Genomic DNA, 18,089 nt, shown 5'->3' on the forward strand with positions numbered 1-18,089 from the left:
TGTAGTTTAACCTGTGGTGAAAGCAATTTTTTGCTTTTAAATCCCACAGACTTATGAAAAGGCGTGGGAAGAGCACCTGAGACAGGACTCGGACTGCAAATACAGCTGCAGTACGTACCCACATCACGCAGAGTGCACGGCTAGAGGTTGTATGGTTCTTACTCATTATGTATGGTGGGTATTAATTGTGTAGGAAGAATAATACCAACACCAAAACCTTTCAAGAGCCTTTTCTTATCCTCTATGCTTCTTTCTTCTGATTCGGAGTCTCCATTACGCTGAGACACTCTTCCTCACCTGACCTTTGCGTTCATACATGTTGTTGGTACGTGCTGTCTGGAATTTCTTAGGGTTCAGAGGGAGGGAAACGTTCCGTGAATTTTATAGTCCTTGCTTGACATTTTGTGACCTGCTGACAGGCAGTAGCTGTCAGTTAGAGAGTGGAGAACGTGGTGAGCGCTGGAGCTTCTCGACCCATCCACAAACCACTGCACAGCCAGGATAAAGACCAAATTAAAACCCACCCAAAGCACCACTGGAGTGCTCTGCTCTACCGGCACTGTTCGCTATGTTCACTGTGGATCTCACAATATTAAAACCTTTCGCCACTTCCTGTGTTTATTTACTTCGGTTTCACTTTTTAAGGAAAAAAAAAGGCATATGAATCATTTAAGGAGCTGTAGTATGAATTGTTTATAGGTTTTTGACAACTGCAATGACAAGCAGTGTGTGAGAGCTGTGAAGGTCTCTGGCTCACATATGTATATTTATAACTTGCTTAGGGTTTAGCAGTCTTTATTTTCTTGGGGTTTTTTACCCTTCTCTCTTGACTAAACCACATAACCGATACAGCAAAGTCCTTCAGTGTGTTATGGTCTGGTCTGTCATGCTGCATGGTCTACCCTTTTTTGTGGTTGTTTTGTGGTTTGTTTTGTTTTTTTTTTTAAAGTGAAGAATAGTTCTCTAAACTCCTTCCAAAATGCTGATCCTAGAATCTCCATTACGTGCTATTTCATTGCTTCGAAAGCATTTCATGCTGTGTTACTGACTCGCTGGTGATGTTATAACTTCTTGCACTCATTACTCCTCTCTAACTCCTTCCAAAATGCTGATCCTAGAATCTCCATTACGTGCTATTTCATTGCTTCGAAAGCATTTCATGCTGTGTTACTGACTCGCTGGTGATGTTATAACTTCTTGCACTCATTACTCCTCTCTGCGCATTGCTGAAAATATAATGAGACAGTGCCGTTTGTACCAGGGGCTGCTACCGCGCATGCTTTTACGAGTGTCATGCGGCAGCTGCAGTGATGTATCGTGTCAATTAGGTTGCTGAGTATGCATTTGGAGGGCGTTTAGTTAAGCAGGTTAGTGCAGTAACGTCCTGGTACTTTTTTTCACTCTTTTCTACCACTCTCTGAAACAGTGGGGGCCAGATTCTCAGAGGAATTGTGCCGTTTTACACCAGCTGAAGAGCTGACCTCTACATTACCTTATAGAGAAAGCAGCCCTGGAGTTTTGATTTAATTAAAACTCAGCTGTCCAAATGAATTAAAGTTGTTTTTAATATCGTCACCTTGAATTCCTCAATAAGATACGGAAATACATCCCTAACCTTTACACTGGGTGTCTTCACAGAATTGGTTAACAGTCCACACACTGCAGTCACAAGATTTCCTTCTAACTCTGGCAAATTTGATCCGAAGATCTGCAAGAGCTCCCAGACATAAATGTGTAAAACCAGCGGTATTTCCATTTTATAATGAGACAAACAGAACCCTGTGCTGCGTGTTGGAACACGGTACAGATATAACTACCTGAAACTGGTCTGGCTTCAGGAAAAGAAGGGGTTATATACAGCTGTGGAAGTCCAGGGCTGCCCCTGAGCAAATAAACCCTGCTGAGAAACACAGCGCACGCCCAGGCACAGTGCTGGGGTGTTGCTCCCAGGTCGTGTTCTGTGTGTCACGTTTTATTGCTGTTAGCACCATGTAATAGCACATGGCCTCTGTGACGTGCTTTGTGGCACGGTTCAGCCAGGCTCAGAGACCAGAACGCCAGCATTTTGATCCCAGCTGTTTAAACCTGCCTATCCAAACCCACAGTTAAATTCAGATTACTGGAAGCCCTTTAGGAACCGGGTGATGCCCGGGTGATGGCAATTAGGGGTCTAACTGCAAGTCCCAGTTCCTCTGGTAAGGTAAGATAACAACCCGAGGTTCGATTTAAGAATCCATACCTAGCCATACAAATAGGTTTTGTGAAGCTTTTAAGTAATGACTGAGATTTTCAAAGAACCTGCAAAAGTATTCAATTCTCAAAAAATATCGTGGGAGATTGACACATCGAGACAATGATTTGGGAGCACAATTTCCATGTATTTCCTGAAAACCTTGATTTTTAACTCTCCCTTTGAAAAATATCAAGTGAATCTGATCTCCCAAGGTAATGGAGAACTTGGAATTTCACAATGGAACAAACAACACTTGTCCTTGACAATCTGTACTGTGGTCTTCTCTTGACACGCTTAAGCAATATCACCAACCTACAGAGAGGGGAAGCCATGTATTTTTGAAAAGGGACTATCATTACTGGCTTGTCGTTCCCTAGGTTTGTCCAATTAATCTTACATTTCCTATTTGGTTTCTTCACTGGAGTCAACAAAGACCTGATATTTCAGACCTTTCCGGCCCAGTGTTTCTAACTGTGATTTTACTACTTGAAGCTCTTGCTTAGCACAATTTTTTGAGCTTCCCAAGTTTTGGTCATTTACAAGGTTGTGTACAGTCTTAAATCCTGTCAACAAACAGAGTGGGGAAAGTGAAGGCAAAAGGGTTCAAGATCTGGATTTCAAAAGTTTCTAAAGTTTGGCCGTGTATACGAACTTGTGAAAATCATTTACATTTCAAATTTGCCAGAAATCTGATGGAAGGCTTTATAGTATTTCAGCATTTCTACTTTTGATTACAGCAATTAAGTGAATCCACAGAAAAACACATTCCAGTACGAGGTATGAAAGAAAAAAAGTGAAGCTAGCAATTTTTTTTTTCAGACAAAACAAAGAAACAGAAAAAATGATCAGTAATTCAGTCAGAGTTTTGAGTGAGAAACCAGTGTCATTACACTAAAGTTTCCTCTAACAGCCCACCATGAGTCATTCATGGGTTAATTATAGATAATCAGATAAAGTTACCATCACAATAGAGCACTGTTCCTACAAAATATTTGTAATCTAAGGTTTTCAGAGAAACAAAAGCGCTGAAATTTCTTACACACACCCCCCACCCCCAACCCCACCCCCTCCCAAAAAAAAAAGTGGGTTTGGGTAAGAAAAAAAACCAAATTGCACAATAAAATGTAATTGAAATTAGAGGGCGCGTTTATTCTTTCTCACTCTGATAGAATACACAGGCTGTAATCCGGCTGTAAATAGCTGGTGGGGAATTCAATTCATGCATCTGTTCTGCTGTTGGCTCCTGCTCATTTGTGGCACTGTGGCTGTCTCACAGCTGTTTGGGCCCTGAGACAACACCTCCACCACATTCACCTGCCCCAACTACTTTGAAAGAAAATGTACTGTGGAATGGATGAAGATACCTAGCTGTCAGCTGACGTAACAACAACTTTGCGGCATTAACCGGCCACGTTCCGCTTGCCTGATGTGGCTGCGTTGATCCCTTCCACAGAATGCAGGGAGAACACTCACTAACATTAAATTTTCCATGCGACCAACACGTTTCTTAGGTGTTCTGCACAGCTGCTTGGGCTCAGGGCAGTTCACAGCTTCTGGCGAACAGGAGTCAGGGTCATTTGAGCAGGAGTATGCTGCTGGCTCCCAACTTCTTCAGAAAGAAGAATGAAATCTAGAGGTATTATTCACATCCCTCTTCCATCTACCCACCACTGAAATAGTCTCCTAATTAGTTGCTGGGAGCATGGAGGCATGATCTCAGGGACACCAAGGTCATTCTGCCAGCAGGCAGTGACAGGACATGTCAGAATCACTGTAGATGCTACAGTGACTTGTGACCTTCATGTCTTGTTCACACCACCCATCAATCACCTGAGGAAAGAAGTCACTCATATGGACTAGGGTCACTGAACAGTCCTAGGTCTCAGGTCATTTCACCTTCCCCAGGGCCTCCAGCCGTGGTTAGATCTCCAATAGGTGCAAATCAGCGTGGCTGTACAGAAGCAAGAACACCACGAGTTGGCAGAGCTGAGAATATTGCTCATTAAAGATACCACACAGGGAAAGAAAAACATTTGCTGACTGTATTTGCATTCTGCTTCCACGGCTGTGCAGGATTTCACCAAGCAGGAGGAGAGAGCGCAGCCCTTGTCCTAACGGGGGTGTTAATAGGGAGAGCGAGCAGCCATCAGGGCATCTGAAGAGAGATTTTCATAGGAAAAAGCTTCTCAAATGAGCATGCAAAGGAAGTAATGTTGGATCTGTAATATTTCAAACACAACAGGATGTACGTTCATGTAAATGTATATGCAAATTAGATGCAGCCCTCAGGCGCTTGGTGAGTTTCCAATGAGGCCCTTGAGGCTGCCAGCAGTTGATTTAGCGCAGGAGCCGAACCACTTACGCTAAAATGCATGCGTTAAAATAATATTGAAAGAAGGTACGTATCAGGGACTTTTAAATAAGTTAAATATTGATACAGGCTCCGGGTGGCTCCCGTGGATGTTCGACTTCCAGCCGGAAAATCTTGTAACCCGGTGATTTTACCTTTCCTAATGGGGAATAAAGGATGTATTGGCTATATGATTAACGCGAACCCTCAATCGCTTGTACTCCTGTTGTTTTTAAAGATAACTTATGTCACAGCTAACAAACTGGATTACAAACAAATTAGATTAACAAACTTAATTAATCAAACACATTTCTCTCACTCCTTTCCTTGTGCTGCACATTAATAGGTTTTGCTTTGAATGGTGGTGTTTTTTACTAAGAATTAAACGTGAAGACGCTAACGTTACTTCGCACTTCCACCTTCCTAATGCTTTCCTTTCTCTGTGACATCTTAGGCTTTTCATAGAAAAGGTTAATTATAAAACTTACCAAAATATTATCTTCCTTCATCAGTTCCATAAAGTAATATATTAAGACTTGTAAGAAAAAAGATCAGCTGTCTCATCTCTCAATGAATTTGAATTAAGAACATAACATAAGAACTGTCCAAGTATTCATTGTTTTAATTACACAAGGGGGAAAATTTTTTCAGTTATGTTGTTTTCCAAAGGGAAATTCTAAGAATTTGGGAAATCAGATATTTATTGCTGGTGTTTTATTTTTTCAGAAGACTAATTGAGATGATTGATTATTCTTACCTAATATTTGATCTATCATTGGTTTGGCTTTGAAACTCAAGAGGCACAAAGGATCCCTCTCCATGTCCCATCTCAAAAGACCATAGACCTTAATCTCTTAGGGAAGACAGAGAAGATGGCAAGACTAGGAACCGATGGCCAAACCTAGACCCACCCCTAGTCTGGGAACGGGAGAGTGGCTCCTTGCTGTCCTGGAATATGACTGAGCCCTGCTGTAGCTCTGCTAAATGCTCACTGTCTTTCCTGTCCTAGATAAATCCATTACCGTGGTGCTTTTTAGGCAGCTTCAAGACCCCCTTCTCCTACTGCCTGCCTAGGTTTTTCTTACTATTTCACACTCCTGTAGGTGAGATGTTATTTTTTCCTGTAATATTATTATTACATTTCTGTTGCCAGACGTTCATTAAATCTTTCTAACATGTCACCATTTACAATGCCCAAAAGGGATAGCCTGAAGGACAGGTAAGTCAGGAGGAGAGAGAGAGAAGTCACAAGGAAGACCACAGAATTAATAGAGTAACTTGTTTATAAACACCATGGTGTTTATAAATATTACCAAGAGTAACTTGTTTGTAAACCAGTAGCTGGTTTATAAACACCATGGTATTTATAAATATTGTCCTTTTTGCTTTTTAAGAGAGAACATGTGGTTTTCACATAGAAATAGACAGAAAGGAGATGTGAGGCAGGATCTAGTCTAACCTGAAAAGGGAAGTTTGTAACAATTTTTGAAAAAAAAAAAGGAACAAAAAATGTGGGTTCTCTTTTGGGTTTTTAGAGGAAAGAAAATGCATTTTTAAACTCTCCTCAAATAACAATTTTAGGGTGTCACAGCCATGAACTTTCCATCTCGGAACAAAACAAACAGCAAACACATGGTTGCACAAACAGTTGTGCAAAACTATTTCCAGCTGCTGCTGCAGTTTCAGACTGCCCATAGTGACAGCAAATGTGGAGAACACACAACCAAGCCAACAAGCAAATGTTACCCAATGGCTCCCCTTCATCTGATTCGTGGCAGAGCTCATTGGTGCACTGGAGTGTTCTGATTTAACCACAAACATCATGTGTATTGGGTTGTATTTTAAGTCTTGTCCATTCTGAACAGTGTATTTTTTGTTTTATTCAGATAGGCATTCCCAAAAAGATCGTTAAATTCTTCCTGGTGAGAGTACGGGTTATACTACAGATTAGAAAGCCATCCGAAATGAATGAAAAATGACAGTATCAAACACTAAATAGATTCAGAACATGATTTTTTTGTTCGTAACTAGTTAGTAATCAAAAAATGATTGTGTATCACTTGGAAATCTTCTAATATGAATTCAGAGGTTCAGGATTTCTAAACCTGTTCCAATACCTTTACACAGAATGTGCTGCGATTTAAAAAGCTGCCCAGTAATTTAGGGTGTAAAAAGCACTGAGTTCACTCTCCTCCCTGGAGCAGCCCAGGAGGGTAAGGCACAGAGCTGGCTGATGGCCACCCCGGGCCTCAGTTTGCCTAGGGTGTCGCTTTTCCTCTAGCTGATCTGCTGGAGCACTGGAAGAGACCTGCCTCTGCAGCTCTCCAGACAGCCTGTGGTCTCGCTCAGGTGCCAGTTTCTATGTTTTAATAAACAATCCTGAAATATGCTATTTCCACCAAGGATCTAGAACTTCACTGAGTGGTTTTCCAATTTAAGAACAGCAGTGTTTCAAAAATCTGTGTGGGGAGAGGACAAAAATGCCTTCCCAGCTGCTTTTGTGTTCCTAGCTTTCAACAGAACCAGGTTTTTGTTCAGTTAAGCGTTCTGACAATAGCAATTTGTAGTCCAAATGCTCGCAGCCTATCCGTGAAATCAAGCTAGAAACCACGGGTTTCATGTCTCAGCACTGTCGCATCTGATGTGAGAACCATTTTCTAGAGACTCCTGCAGCCAATAATCCAAATCAGAATCACTGAAGAACTGCCGCTTGCATTTACATCCACCTCAGTGAGGGGGTGGAGGGAAAACTTGGTCATTTTGAGGTGCTTGTAAAAAGCTTTGGACAAGCAGAAGGTTCATTACACGCACCGCTGGCAAGCAGGGCTGGGTTTTGCATTATGGGAGATATTTGCTTTATAAAATACCTCAGAGAATAGAAGTGAGACTTTTCTTTCAGACGCTGCTTTGTCTCTACCTTTCTGTGTTCTGCCACTTGATTTACCACTGATTTCAGCCCTGCAGTTTCTTACCACAGGAGGGAAGTTTTGTCTGTGGTTTGATGGAAGCTGCCTAGTTTTACAGGTTGCTGCACGTCTATGTGTTAAACAAGGAGATTATGGAGATAAGTCGGATCAGAGGGGCGGGTAGTACCATGCTCTGCAGCAAGACTGCGTGATCTGACGGGCAGCCCTCAGATGAGACTGGGCTCTGTGTTGGTGCTGCTGCATTGTCAGCTGTGCTTTGTGAACAGCCAAATGCCATCCTGCACCTGCGGATGACCAGCTCTGAGCTGGGCTTGGCTGCCGTGCCGCTAGCCCGCAATGGAGGGGACAGAGGAACGTCCTCCACGTACCAGCAGCCAAAGCGAACAGGTGCTGCTGAGCCACAGCCTCCAGTGGTACCCTTCTCACTGTAAAGGCCCTGGCACTCCCAAGGAGTTAATTTTATATTCACTTGAGTAACAGCTAAGGTAGTTGGAAACTGCAATTGGCTTCAGATGGCCTTTAATGAAGACGTTAGTTACCAGTGGAAAGATCCCATGAACGTAATGGATTCTAAAAGCTTCATAATTAATGCATATTCAATGCAAGTTAAAATTTTATTTGCTTTTCAATGCTGGAAATGCATCGAGAGAAGTTATTTCAAATAAGCAACATTAGGCTAGAAGGCTGCTCAGAAGAACACTTGTGGCTTTATATTAAACCTGCCGGGGCACTGCCCTCAGCCAAGCATCCTCCAGCGCTAGGAGTGACCTACAGCACTCAGTAGGCAGGGTGCTTTGACTGACAAACAATACAAAAAGAAGTTCCTAACAAAAAGTAAGATGTGTGTCTGTAAAACTGCAGAGCCACAAGCTCCAAAGTGTTCCAAAGGTCAGTTAAAAAAAAAAAAAGGAAAAATATTTAACTTTTCAGTCAGAAGAGGGCAATAAATATGTTTAGAAAAAAAAGAAGTAAAAAAAGAAAGAAGTGTGATGGAACTGTCTGTGCCTGTACACAGACGTAGTTTTGCAGTTGCTGAGCACACGTGTACAGGAGATTGACTCAATGACCAAACACTTGGTCACTGAGGGGCTGTCGGCATCGTTCAAATGGTGTGTCACCCATCAAGAGCAATATCTTTAGTGCGTCAGACCTCCTTCTAAACTGGAGTCCTCATTACCAGTCGAGTGCTTTGATCCAAGTAAAGAAGTTTAGAACAAAGATAGGTGTTTTGCTCATGAATCTTTTTTACGCATGAAAATACATTCCTCCTGCAAAGCAGCTCATGACACTGAAAACCCGTCTGAACGCTGGTCCTAGAGGACTTCCCCTACCTTTATGGCAGTGGAGGCAATCTGGATGTGGTGGAGTCTGCGCAGCGTGCTGTCCCTGTCAATGAAGTAGGAGGCTGCGAGCTGATGCAGGGTCTCCAGAGACACTGCAGAGCTGTTCGTGCTGGGGTCGCTTCCTTCCGACCTCTTGCTCAGCTTCCGTTTGTCCACAAAAATCGTGAGTGACTCCTCTCCTGCGCAGGGAAACAGAAGCCACAGCATTCATCATGGTCATGTTCTGCAAGTCTCATTTTGCCAGAAATAAGGTGGTGAGCTAGATTTGTCCTAGCTGTTGTCTAATGCTTGGATATCCCTCCCCAGTGGCAGATGCAGACACTTCAGTGCCTAAGCACATCGACAACATCTGCCTTTCTAGGTATTCATTCTTTTGGTTTGGTTTGGTTTGGTTTGGTTTGGTTTGGTTTGGTTTGGTTTGGTTTGGTTTGGTTTGGTTTGGTTTGGTTTGGTTTTGGTTTGGTTTGGTTTGGTTTGGTTTGGTTTGGTTTGGTTTGGTTTGGTTGTATGAATAGCAGCTACAGAACAGGGCACAATCATGCCTCAAATGCAAAGGGACTAGGGAGGAGTCAGCTGAACCAGCTCCGGTTTATCAGCAAGACAGAGAGACTCTGTAGACAGTCAATTTAAATCATGTATAAAGTGTGTTTACTTCCGAGGTTGCTTCTTATCTTCGTTTTTTAGTATTTAATGTAGTATAAAAGAAAATGAACAAATGTAATGCTTGATACTTCTTTTTCTTTCTTTTAAAACACGTATTCCATCTGATTTCCAAGGAAAGAGAGCTTATTGCACAAACCAAAGTAAAACCCCACTCGTGATGAGCAGCTCGTGCTCGGGCTGAGTGAGCTGTGAAGAACCATTCCAGAGCAGATCTACTGCTACTATGCAATTTGTAAAGGAATTTTCCACATTTATTATGTATTTCATGGGATTTCTTTCCTGTGTTTCAGGCTAAGCAAGAATTCATTCATTTAGAAATGTGTTTAGGCAAGACTCTTTACTTCAGAAAATTAATTAGAGAAGGGATTTATTGACTCCGTGTTTTCTTCTGTCCAACTTACGTCAGAACTAACTACAAAACTGCCGAGCCTGCGTTGGGTAACTCACATTCTTCAACATCAATCTCAAGAATCAGTGAATTACATCATTGTACCCATACTGGAGGTGCTGAAACTCCCCTGAATGCCGTCTCCTTGTTCTTGCAGAGGAAGCTACACTGACTTGCCACTTGTGCTAGTTTCACTGCCCACCCATCTGCCACAGTGGCACGCTGCCTGCTCGGGGGATGGGATGCCAGCTCTGGATGGGGTTACATGCCAGAAAGGAATAGCCGTGGAGGATGCACACATGGCATCATCATTAAAGGGAGATAATCTTGGTGGTGAGCAGTGCTAAATGAAGAACGCAGGAATACATGCCTCTGTGCAGGAAACTACCTCTGCTGACAAACTGGACACACAGCTACCTCGGCTTGCAGAATTAATTTCTGTTTGGAGGAAGAGGAGCACGTTTGTGTTCATCAACACACCTTACAGTATTCCCCAGCCTCACGAGTTCAGAGGACAATCAGGCACTTCAGACCTTACACAGGCAAAACTGCGGTTACCCCAGAGACTTTCATCTGATCAGACCACTGGGCTTGTCCCATGTATTCCTTTTGCCCTGGAAGGGGCTGCTGCTGGCCAGGACAGCTGGCAGCTCCAGCTGGAGCCACCTCAGCTTTCACCACTATACCCATACTTCTCCTCCTCCTGTTTCACAATAGGTCATTTTCTTGTGCATGCAGTCATCAAAGCAGGGATTAACTGCCTGAACTCCAAAGAATGAGGAATTAACGCGACCTGGGGAAGCAACAGGAATTCCTCGCCCAGTGACCTCTTTCCTCTGCAGTAAGTAGAGGTAGATCTGCAATTTATCCAGCCACGGCCAAACCCTCCTGCCAGGCAGGCTGGGGATGCTTGGCAGGGCAGGCGTGAGCGCGTTGCCTTAGCGCAGGCTCTGCCTCGCATTTTGCTACACTACAGCCGTGCGGGGCCATTCCAGCCCTGCAGCCAGGTGGGCCGTTACTCCCACATTACTCACACTATGCCGCGTCCACAGGGGTAAATATTGCATCAGTGAGCAGTGCAGGCTGCGTGGATACGGGGCACGATTTCACCAGGAGATTTATCTTCATCTTTTCCCCTTTTCCACAGGTCTTAGCCAGTGTGTTTAGGTTAAAGCGACTCCTGCGAGCTTGGCCAGCTTTCCTCTGAAAATATCTTACAATGAATTGTAAACAAAAACAAGCCCTTAATGCTGCAGAAAATGTCTGGAAAGTAGTGAGAAAAGAAAAGTTGGGGGATCATTGTGTTTAATTAACTCTGTTATTAAAACAGAGTTTGTTTATTTTTCTCTCATCAAAAATGTTTGTTCTCCGGGGGGTGGAGAGCAAAGCTTCAATAAAAACTCCCATTTTGAAAGAATAACTTGAAAAAGGACAGAGTTGTGCATTGAGTTGTCTTGTTTTGACTAGAAAAAGTCATGAAAACCACCTTGGAACCCCTCACAGTTATCCCATCACCCTTGTCCCTCCTATCCTACGCTTGCCGTGGCAGCTGCTGGCGGGCGCATTTCAGCAGGCAGGATCCGCGAGCACCCCAGCCCTGCCGTCTCCCTCCCTGCTCCCTGACAAGTACAGGTTGGTTTTCATGCTCTGTAACCAGGTTAAAATAATTCTGGAGGTTTACTTTGGCTCAGAACACACCAGATTACATCTCCCAAGGTGGAGCGAAGGCAGTAGCTGGAGTGACGGGCTGTAAACGTGAAGGAAGCTCTTTCTCCGCAAAAATCACCGCATCACCTTTGTGCAGCGCCTCCACCGTGCAGCTGCTGGTCCCTCACTGGTGCTCTCGACACTATACAAATACCAGCTGCAGCCAGGTACGCTTCAAAAATATTTGCTGTTCAGCAGATAATCTTACAGATTCTGGAAGTGTTTCATCTGACAGAGCTGGTCTAGCACTTGTTAGAAAAAGCGGATTACACCATAGAGAACTCCCCTTATGCTGGTGCTCAGGCACCTGCGTCCCTGTGGAGCTGCACCAGGGTCCCTTCTGCCCCCAGAACTCGGAGGGTGGTAAAGGAACATCACCGTCTCGAATTGAATTGGTGGAAGACAGTGTGAGTTTCAAGTTATTTTAGGGAAAATCAAACCCATGCCAAAAGAGGCTCCTCTGTCCCTTTTTTCAAGCACAAACCATTCTTGTTTCTTACTGGTTAATCTGCCACTAGGAAATGGGTTAAGGAGACACCCAAGCACTAGCTAAAAAACAAGGGTGATTTGGGGAACTGTTCAAGGTTATGAATTTTCAGAATGCTAAGAAAATGTGATTATTCAGCGTTGGAGCCGCACAGCTGTGCTTCCCACAGGCCCTGAAAAAAGCCGCATTCCCCCTCACGCATAGAATTCATGAGCCGGTTCACTTCGCTTTCTCAGGTTTAGAAGAAATAGAGTAAAAACATGCGGTCACGCTCACCAGACAATGCCACCTAACCCAGGGAATCAGCAGAGCCATTATGCTGATGCTCTAGTACCACGTTGCTGCTGCCACTGATGGATCCTCACCAGGGGGGCAGGACAAGGACATCCACGCTCTAGGCTGACCTGTGCACTTATGTACTATTGTCCCTGCAAGCCCTGGGATTTGCAGGCTTATAACTTAGCCCATACCTTTAATTCTTTGCAGGTGTATGTAAACATGCTTTCCATTATTTGTATTTATAAGTTCAACTCCTGAGCTGAGAAAAACATTCTACCTACTGCTTTTCAAAAAACAAAGCGTGAAATAAAACAGGCATAGAGAAATGTGCCTGGACATACAACCCATCTGTGGCCATTTAGAGGTAAGACTCCTAATGAGCAGCTTATCGACAGCATCCAGAAATGAGAGAGTAATTTTGTGTGCATCTCGAGAATATCTTCAGGAATTGTTTAAATAAAAAATGCAAATTACCACCGCCGACAGGGTAGGACTGGAACAATGCTGTAACAACTGTAACTAAATATATCCATCTATTGAAGGAGCAAATACATTTTGTTGTACACAATAATACATATTCATATGATTTAAATAATTAGTGCTATTTTCTGCCTCAGCTATTGAGAGATTGCTTTCCTGTACCCACACCTTTGTAACGAGGGAAGGATCACATGCCTTGATGTTTCCTATTTTCGTCTGAGGGTAGTGGTAGGAAAACGCGGTGATCCAAACAGTTCCCATCGCTTAGTGTCAGAAAATGAGGAAACAATAACAGAGGAGATCTCTCAGAGGCAGATACATCTGAGCGTCATCCTCAGTCTTCTACACAGAGCTCTGTCTTCACACACATACACGTAACGTACGAAGTCAGAAGGGTCCTCGGCCTACCAGCTCCTCAAAATTCTAACTGATCAAATAGAACACCTCAGCTACAACAGCTGTAATACATCATGGTAAAAAGCAAAAAAAAAAAAAAAAATCCAAATCAAATGTGTTATGCCTTTTTTAGAAAAATTACCTTAGTGCTAGTGGAAATTCTATTTGTGTGGATCACGGAATGTAGTGGGAGGGTCTTATCTGGTCCCTTTCCCATGCCTGAGCAGGTGCTGATGGAAGTGCACAGGTTCAAAAATTTGTGAACTAATGCTGGGCCAGCCGTGGTACCATTCTCATTGGTCAAGTGAATAACAGAGCACGTTAACTCCATACACACCCTCTGGCTTTGGGTATAAAGTTATTCTCCATTGAGGAGTCAGGGAGACAAGAGAAAGAGAATATGTTTTTCTTTTTTTTTTTTTTCTTCTTAGTATCCGTAATCTTGAATGCTGGAAAATTTCCACCCCTGGGTGGTGAGGTGGTGTTTGCAAGTCTGACGTTACATTTTAAAGTTTCCCTCCTTTATCTGCCGAGAGTTTGTGCCTTACCTTGAAAGAGGTAGTACAGAAAACAAAGGTCATATGAGCAGTTAGGGTAAGTGAACATAAATCCTTCAGAGGTCATTGAGATTCACTGTTTTACATCGCCTGACAAGTTCTCCCGTCTCTGTGTGCAGAGTAACATACTGCTCAAGAGGAAGCACAATCGGGGCAGAAAACCTGACCCTCCTTATTTTGTGCGTAGAATTGTAAAGGTGTAACTATCAAACTCACCTGTGGGACAGTAATCAGTGGAGAGGAGGCTGACAAGAGGTTGGGGTTAAGCTGATCTGCTGATGGCAGGGTCGCCAAAAAAAGACAAAACTACCTTTTTTTCTTTTGACTCTCAAAGCTTTCAACATTATCAAGGGTTAATTACTGACGCAGGGAGATGAATGTATTGATGGGTAAATGTATCGACGGTCTGGTCACGAGCGCTTTTAGCAATTATGAGCAACAATAACAGCAAAAGTAAATCAATCTCAAACATTCAAGATTACCATCTGGACAAATGCTGAAAAAGGTTCTACTTTCATATGAAGCTTTGGCAACCTCCTGCAAATTTGTTTATTCGGCACAGTTACCATGTTTCCAGGTGCAAAGTCCACTTGCTTCATCTTGCAAAGCACCCAAACCAGACTCATGTCACCCAGATGCCTGTAACAAGGGCCTATCACTTCCCTGTAGTATCTCAGCTATCTGCAATTCCCTCATCACCACGAATATCAGTTTGCTGAGTAGCACTTACATCTAAATACAGGAACAGCATTAAAGCGAAAGCCTTTACAGTGGGATCCACCGATGTCTTCATTCTCCCACACTCATCCCATGGCGATGCCCTAGACTTTGCAATAACACCCAGTTCTGAAGCTCACTGCTGCACCCCGGTTTTTGCAAACCATTAAAGCAAACAGTAGCTAATGCGCGTGGGTGTTACTCAGCAAGCTGGACCCTCACTGCATCATGTAGGCAAGTAAGAGACAAGTATAAATGCAGAAGAAGAAAAAGTAGTTCTGTGTGTTGTCTCTCATTCAAAAGCGAGTCTTTGCTAGCTGAAAGCTGATAAAGAATTTAGATATACATTTCGTAGAGTCAGAAAATAATTCAGGCTGGAAGGGACTTCTGGTGGTCACCCAGTCCAATTCCCCACTCAGAGCAAGTCTAATTAAACAAGATGCTCAGGGACTTGTCCAGGAGAGCCTTCCCTCACCTTCAAGGATGAGATTCCCTTGCATGAGCCCTTCTCTTGCCCTTCCCCTAAAGCTGGTCAGTGTCGGCTGGGGTCTAAATTTGCAATTTTACTAATGCAACCAGGATGTGTTTTGTCTACGGGAGTGGAGGAAGATTTCTGACCTCCTAGAGATGGCCCAGCCCAACACAGCATCCCCATTTGGGCACAAAATTTAAGAAAAATGGGTCTCCACAGCTTTCCTGTCTCTGCAGATTTGACCCTGGACATGGTCAACACAGAAGCAGAAGTTACTCCTACATAGAGGCACTTGAGCTCACCCGTGAACCCACCGCATAGCAAACTGGATTACATAGGATCCTCCTACCATGCAGCTTGAAGCTGCTCATTATGGACATTTGCCTGATGTCACAAGATGACAAAATTCCCATAAGAAATAGAAGCAGTCTATGAGGAATGTCATTTTCCACATTATCTTGTGGCAGCAAGAAAAACAGAACTGCCCTAAGTTCCCGTGTCAGAATGCCCTTGAGGACTGTATTTCTGTTCCTGAACGAGGACTTGGGAACGCATCACAACCAGCCACATGTGAGGGGCCCCTTGATGGTCAAAAAGGGATATTCAAGAAAGCCAAACGGTCACGGAGGCACACAAATCTTTACCCCAGGGTCGTTCATTTGCCAGGCTTTCCTTCACGTCCGTGAACTCAGATGACTGGGGATTCGTTAAAGGAAAGCGCTATGCATGCTGGGGGTGGTCTTCTGCTTTCAAGAAACTACATTAGTGACAAAGCTTCCAGAATAAAACAATTTGTAATTAAAGGGAAAGTGCAACCAGAGTGATACCGGTGCCATGTATTTTTAAAGAGCAGCTACTTCTGCGTTGGACTGTTTTCCCCGAGTCGTTAGGTCCACTGTCTACTTGAAAATAAGTGTCATCCTATGGCCAGTAGCCCTGAAAGTCATGTTAGCGAATAATTAGCAAATGGCAATTAATCTGGAAAATCATTTTTACTGTTGGATAATCCTTCTGTTAGGAAAATCTTTAATTACTATGCTTTATATTTTAAGAAATATTTGCCTTCTCTTCCGCAGTTAGTTTTTCAGTTCAGACATGCTATGTGCAGTATACATGAGTTCTTTATGCATGGAAGAAATATACTGAGTAATTAAAAGAAATTCTGGGAAATTTTTTCCAAATTGTTTGTCAACACATGTCATTTGTTCTTATAATTCTAACGGTAATGGATTTGCTGTAGAAGCACTAGTTCCTCCCATAACAATGGTAGGAATTAGTTCTGTATTATTTTAAGCAAGTACGGCAAGGCAGAAATTCACCTTCTTTCTAGAACCGTCTTTTCCAAGAGGGAGCCAGTGTGAGCCGTTTCAGTTGTTACAGACCTCAGACACCAGCCAAAAGCGAAGAGGAAGGCTGTCATTTCCGTGATAGATGGTTAGAATTCAGTTAGGAAATGTGTTAAAGAGAACCATTCCTCAGGTGAATAAAGGATTTTGACAAGACTGTCCTGTTGGAAGGATGCTCAATCAGCAGAAATATCTTTAATATAATCACCCACCAAGGGATAAAACCGCGTTTCTAAAATGTCAGTCCTTTTTGTAAAGCCGAGATGGGTAATCGCAGGTACTAATTATCTTTCATTGGGAACAATTTATGCTCTCTCTTGAACATTAGGCCTCTTCAGTGGATTTCTTAAATCCATTTGGTAACTGGATCCCACTTACCCATCAGGCTGCCCTTTCCAAAGTAGTCCGTGGGGATTTAGAGATGCCGATTCCATTAAGTTAATAGGAACCACACGGCAAAGCCTCAGCATCCCATTGTGAAAGTTTAGTCCCACCGGTTAAGTGGAGACTGGTTCTTAAAAGGGCAGAGCGACAGGGTAGGGACTTCCCAGCTGCCAAAGTAGTTTAAAGGTCTCGTAGCCGAAGAGGTTTGTTGGAAATAATTGTTACTGGTTTTCTTGTTTCATCTCTCCGGTCCTGTAACGGACCAGGATACTCGTGTAATCTGCTACTACGTGAAGTGTTCAAAGGGCCTCTTGGAGAACAAATGTCACTCTCCTGAATGACTTCTCAGTGCAGAGAAACATCCCTGAACACCAGGAGTACGCAAGTGAGGAACTCAAGTACCTCAAGCTTAGCAACAGAGTTTCTTATCTTTTCGTCCACAAAATTTTTTACACCGCATCAATAAAGCAAAGCTGAACTTCAGCAGCAGAAGGAGCCAATGAAGTCCAGCCCAGGGAGAGCTGCTCAGCCCAGCTGCTCTAAGAAGAAGGAGCATCGCCGTTTTACAGAGAAATCAGTTGTGACCAGCGCTTCTCGTTCTGTCACACCCGAGGAACGCAGAGCTTTTCCAGGCAGCAACCCTACCTCCCAAGGTGGCTGACAGTAGGAAATGTGTCCCATATTTCTTGATAAGGTTTTCTGTGATCTGCTGAAGGGTTGGGCGACGTCCGAGTAGTCTTATGTTACGGAAGAATTCAGGGGCAAGTGGCAGTGGGGAGCCGAGGAAATTTCTTCTTTCAACAGCGAGATTGTTTACTTTCCAGCGGCCAAACTCTCTGCAAAACAAAGCAATTCTCATTCAGAAATATGTCATTCAGACAAATGTTCTTCATTTGCAAACCACCCTGCTCTGCTGACTAGCTGGGGGCAACTAGCTGGGTGTTACAACAGCCCTTGACAGTGATACTCTGTCATCTGTTACAGGACAGGAACTGAGCGTTATTTATTAAAAGGGGAGGCAGCAGTCCATGACAAAATCATTGTTCGGAAAAACATAAATAAAAAATGTGCTGCTTTGGATGCTGCTGTTCCTGTCATTGGCGTTTAGACTCTGGCGTGAACACAGCCCTAGAACAACCAGATTTGCTAAATTAGTAATTTCCCCAAACTTGGACTAAATACAACAAGTGTTTTCAGTAGCACATGGCAAATTTTAAAACCAGTTCAAGAAACAGGTGACATTTTTGCTTTTTGCTGACGGCACTTGGGTACATAGCTGGCTGACTGGAACACTTTAGAGAACATATCACACCACAGCTGTCCTTACTGTGGTATTGCCGGAGGAGATACCCAGACAGTA

General features: G+C 43.4%; 1 protein-coding gene across 1 annotated transcript in view; it reads right to left on the reverse strand.

Moving 5' to 3' along the window:
- The window catches only part of BRINP3 (bone morphogenetic protein/retinoic acid inducible neural-specific 3), a 79,265-nt gene extending 61,677 nt beyond the window's left edge, over window positions 1-17,588 (reverse strand). Inside the window, exons 1-2 of the mRNA XM_010133269.1 lie at window positions 17,375-17,588; window positions 8,842-9,032 (exon numbers count right to left, since the gene is read on the reverse strand). Coding sequence (XP_010131571.1) covers window positions 8,842-9,032; window positions 17,375-17,588 — 405 coding nt within the window. The remainder of the gene's footprint in view (window positions 1-8,841; window positions 9,033-17,374) is intronic.
- Between the last annotated feature and the right edge of the window lie 501 nt (window positions 17,589-18,089).

This window comes from Buceros rhinoceros, unplaced genomic scaffold (genome assembly GCF_000710305.1).
Source record: "Buceros rhinoceros silvestris isolate BGI_N320 unplaced genomic scaffold, ASM71030v1 scaffold8413, whole genome shotgun sequence".
In the NCBI taxonomy this organism is placed as follows: domain Eukaryota; kingdom Metazoa; phylum Chordata; class Aves; order Bucerotiformes; family Bucerotidae; genus Buceros; species Buceros rhinoceros.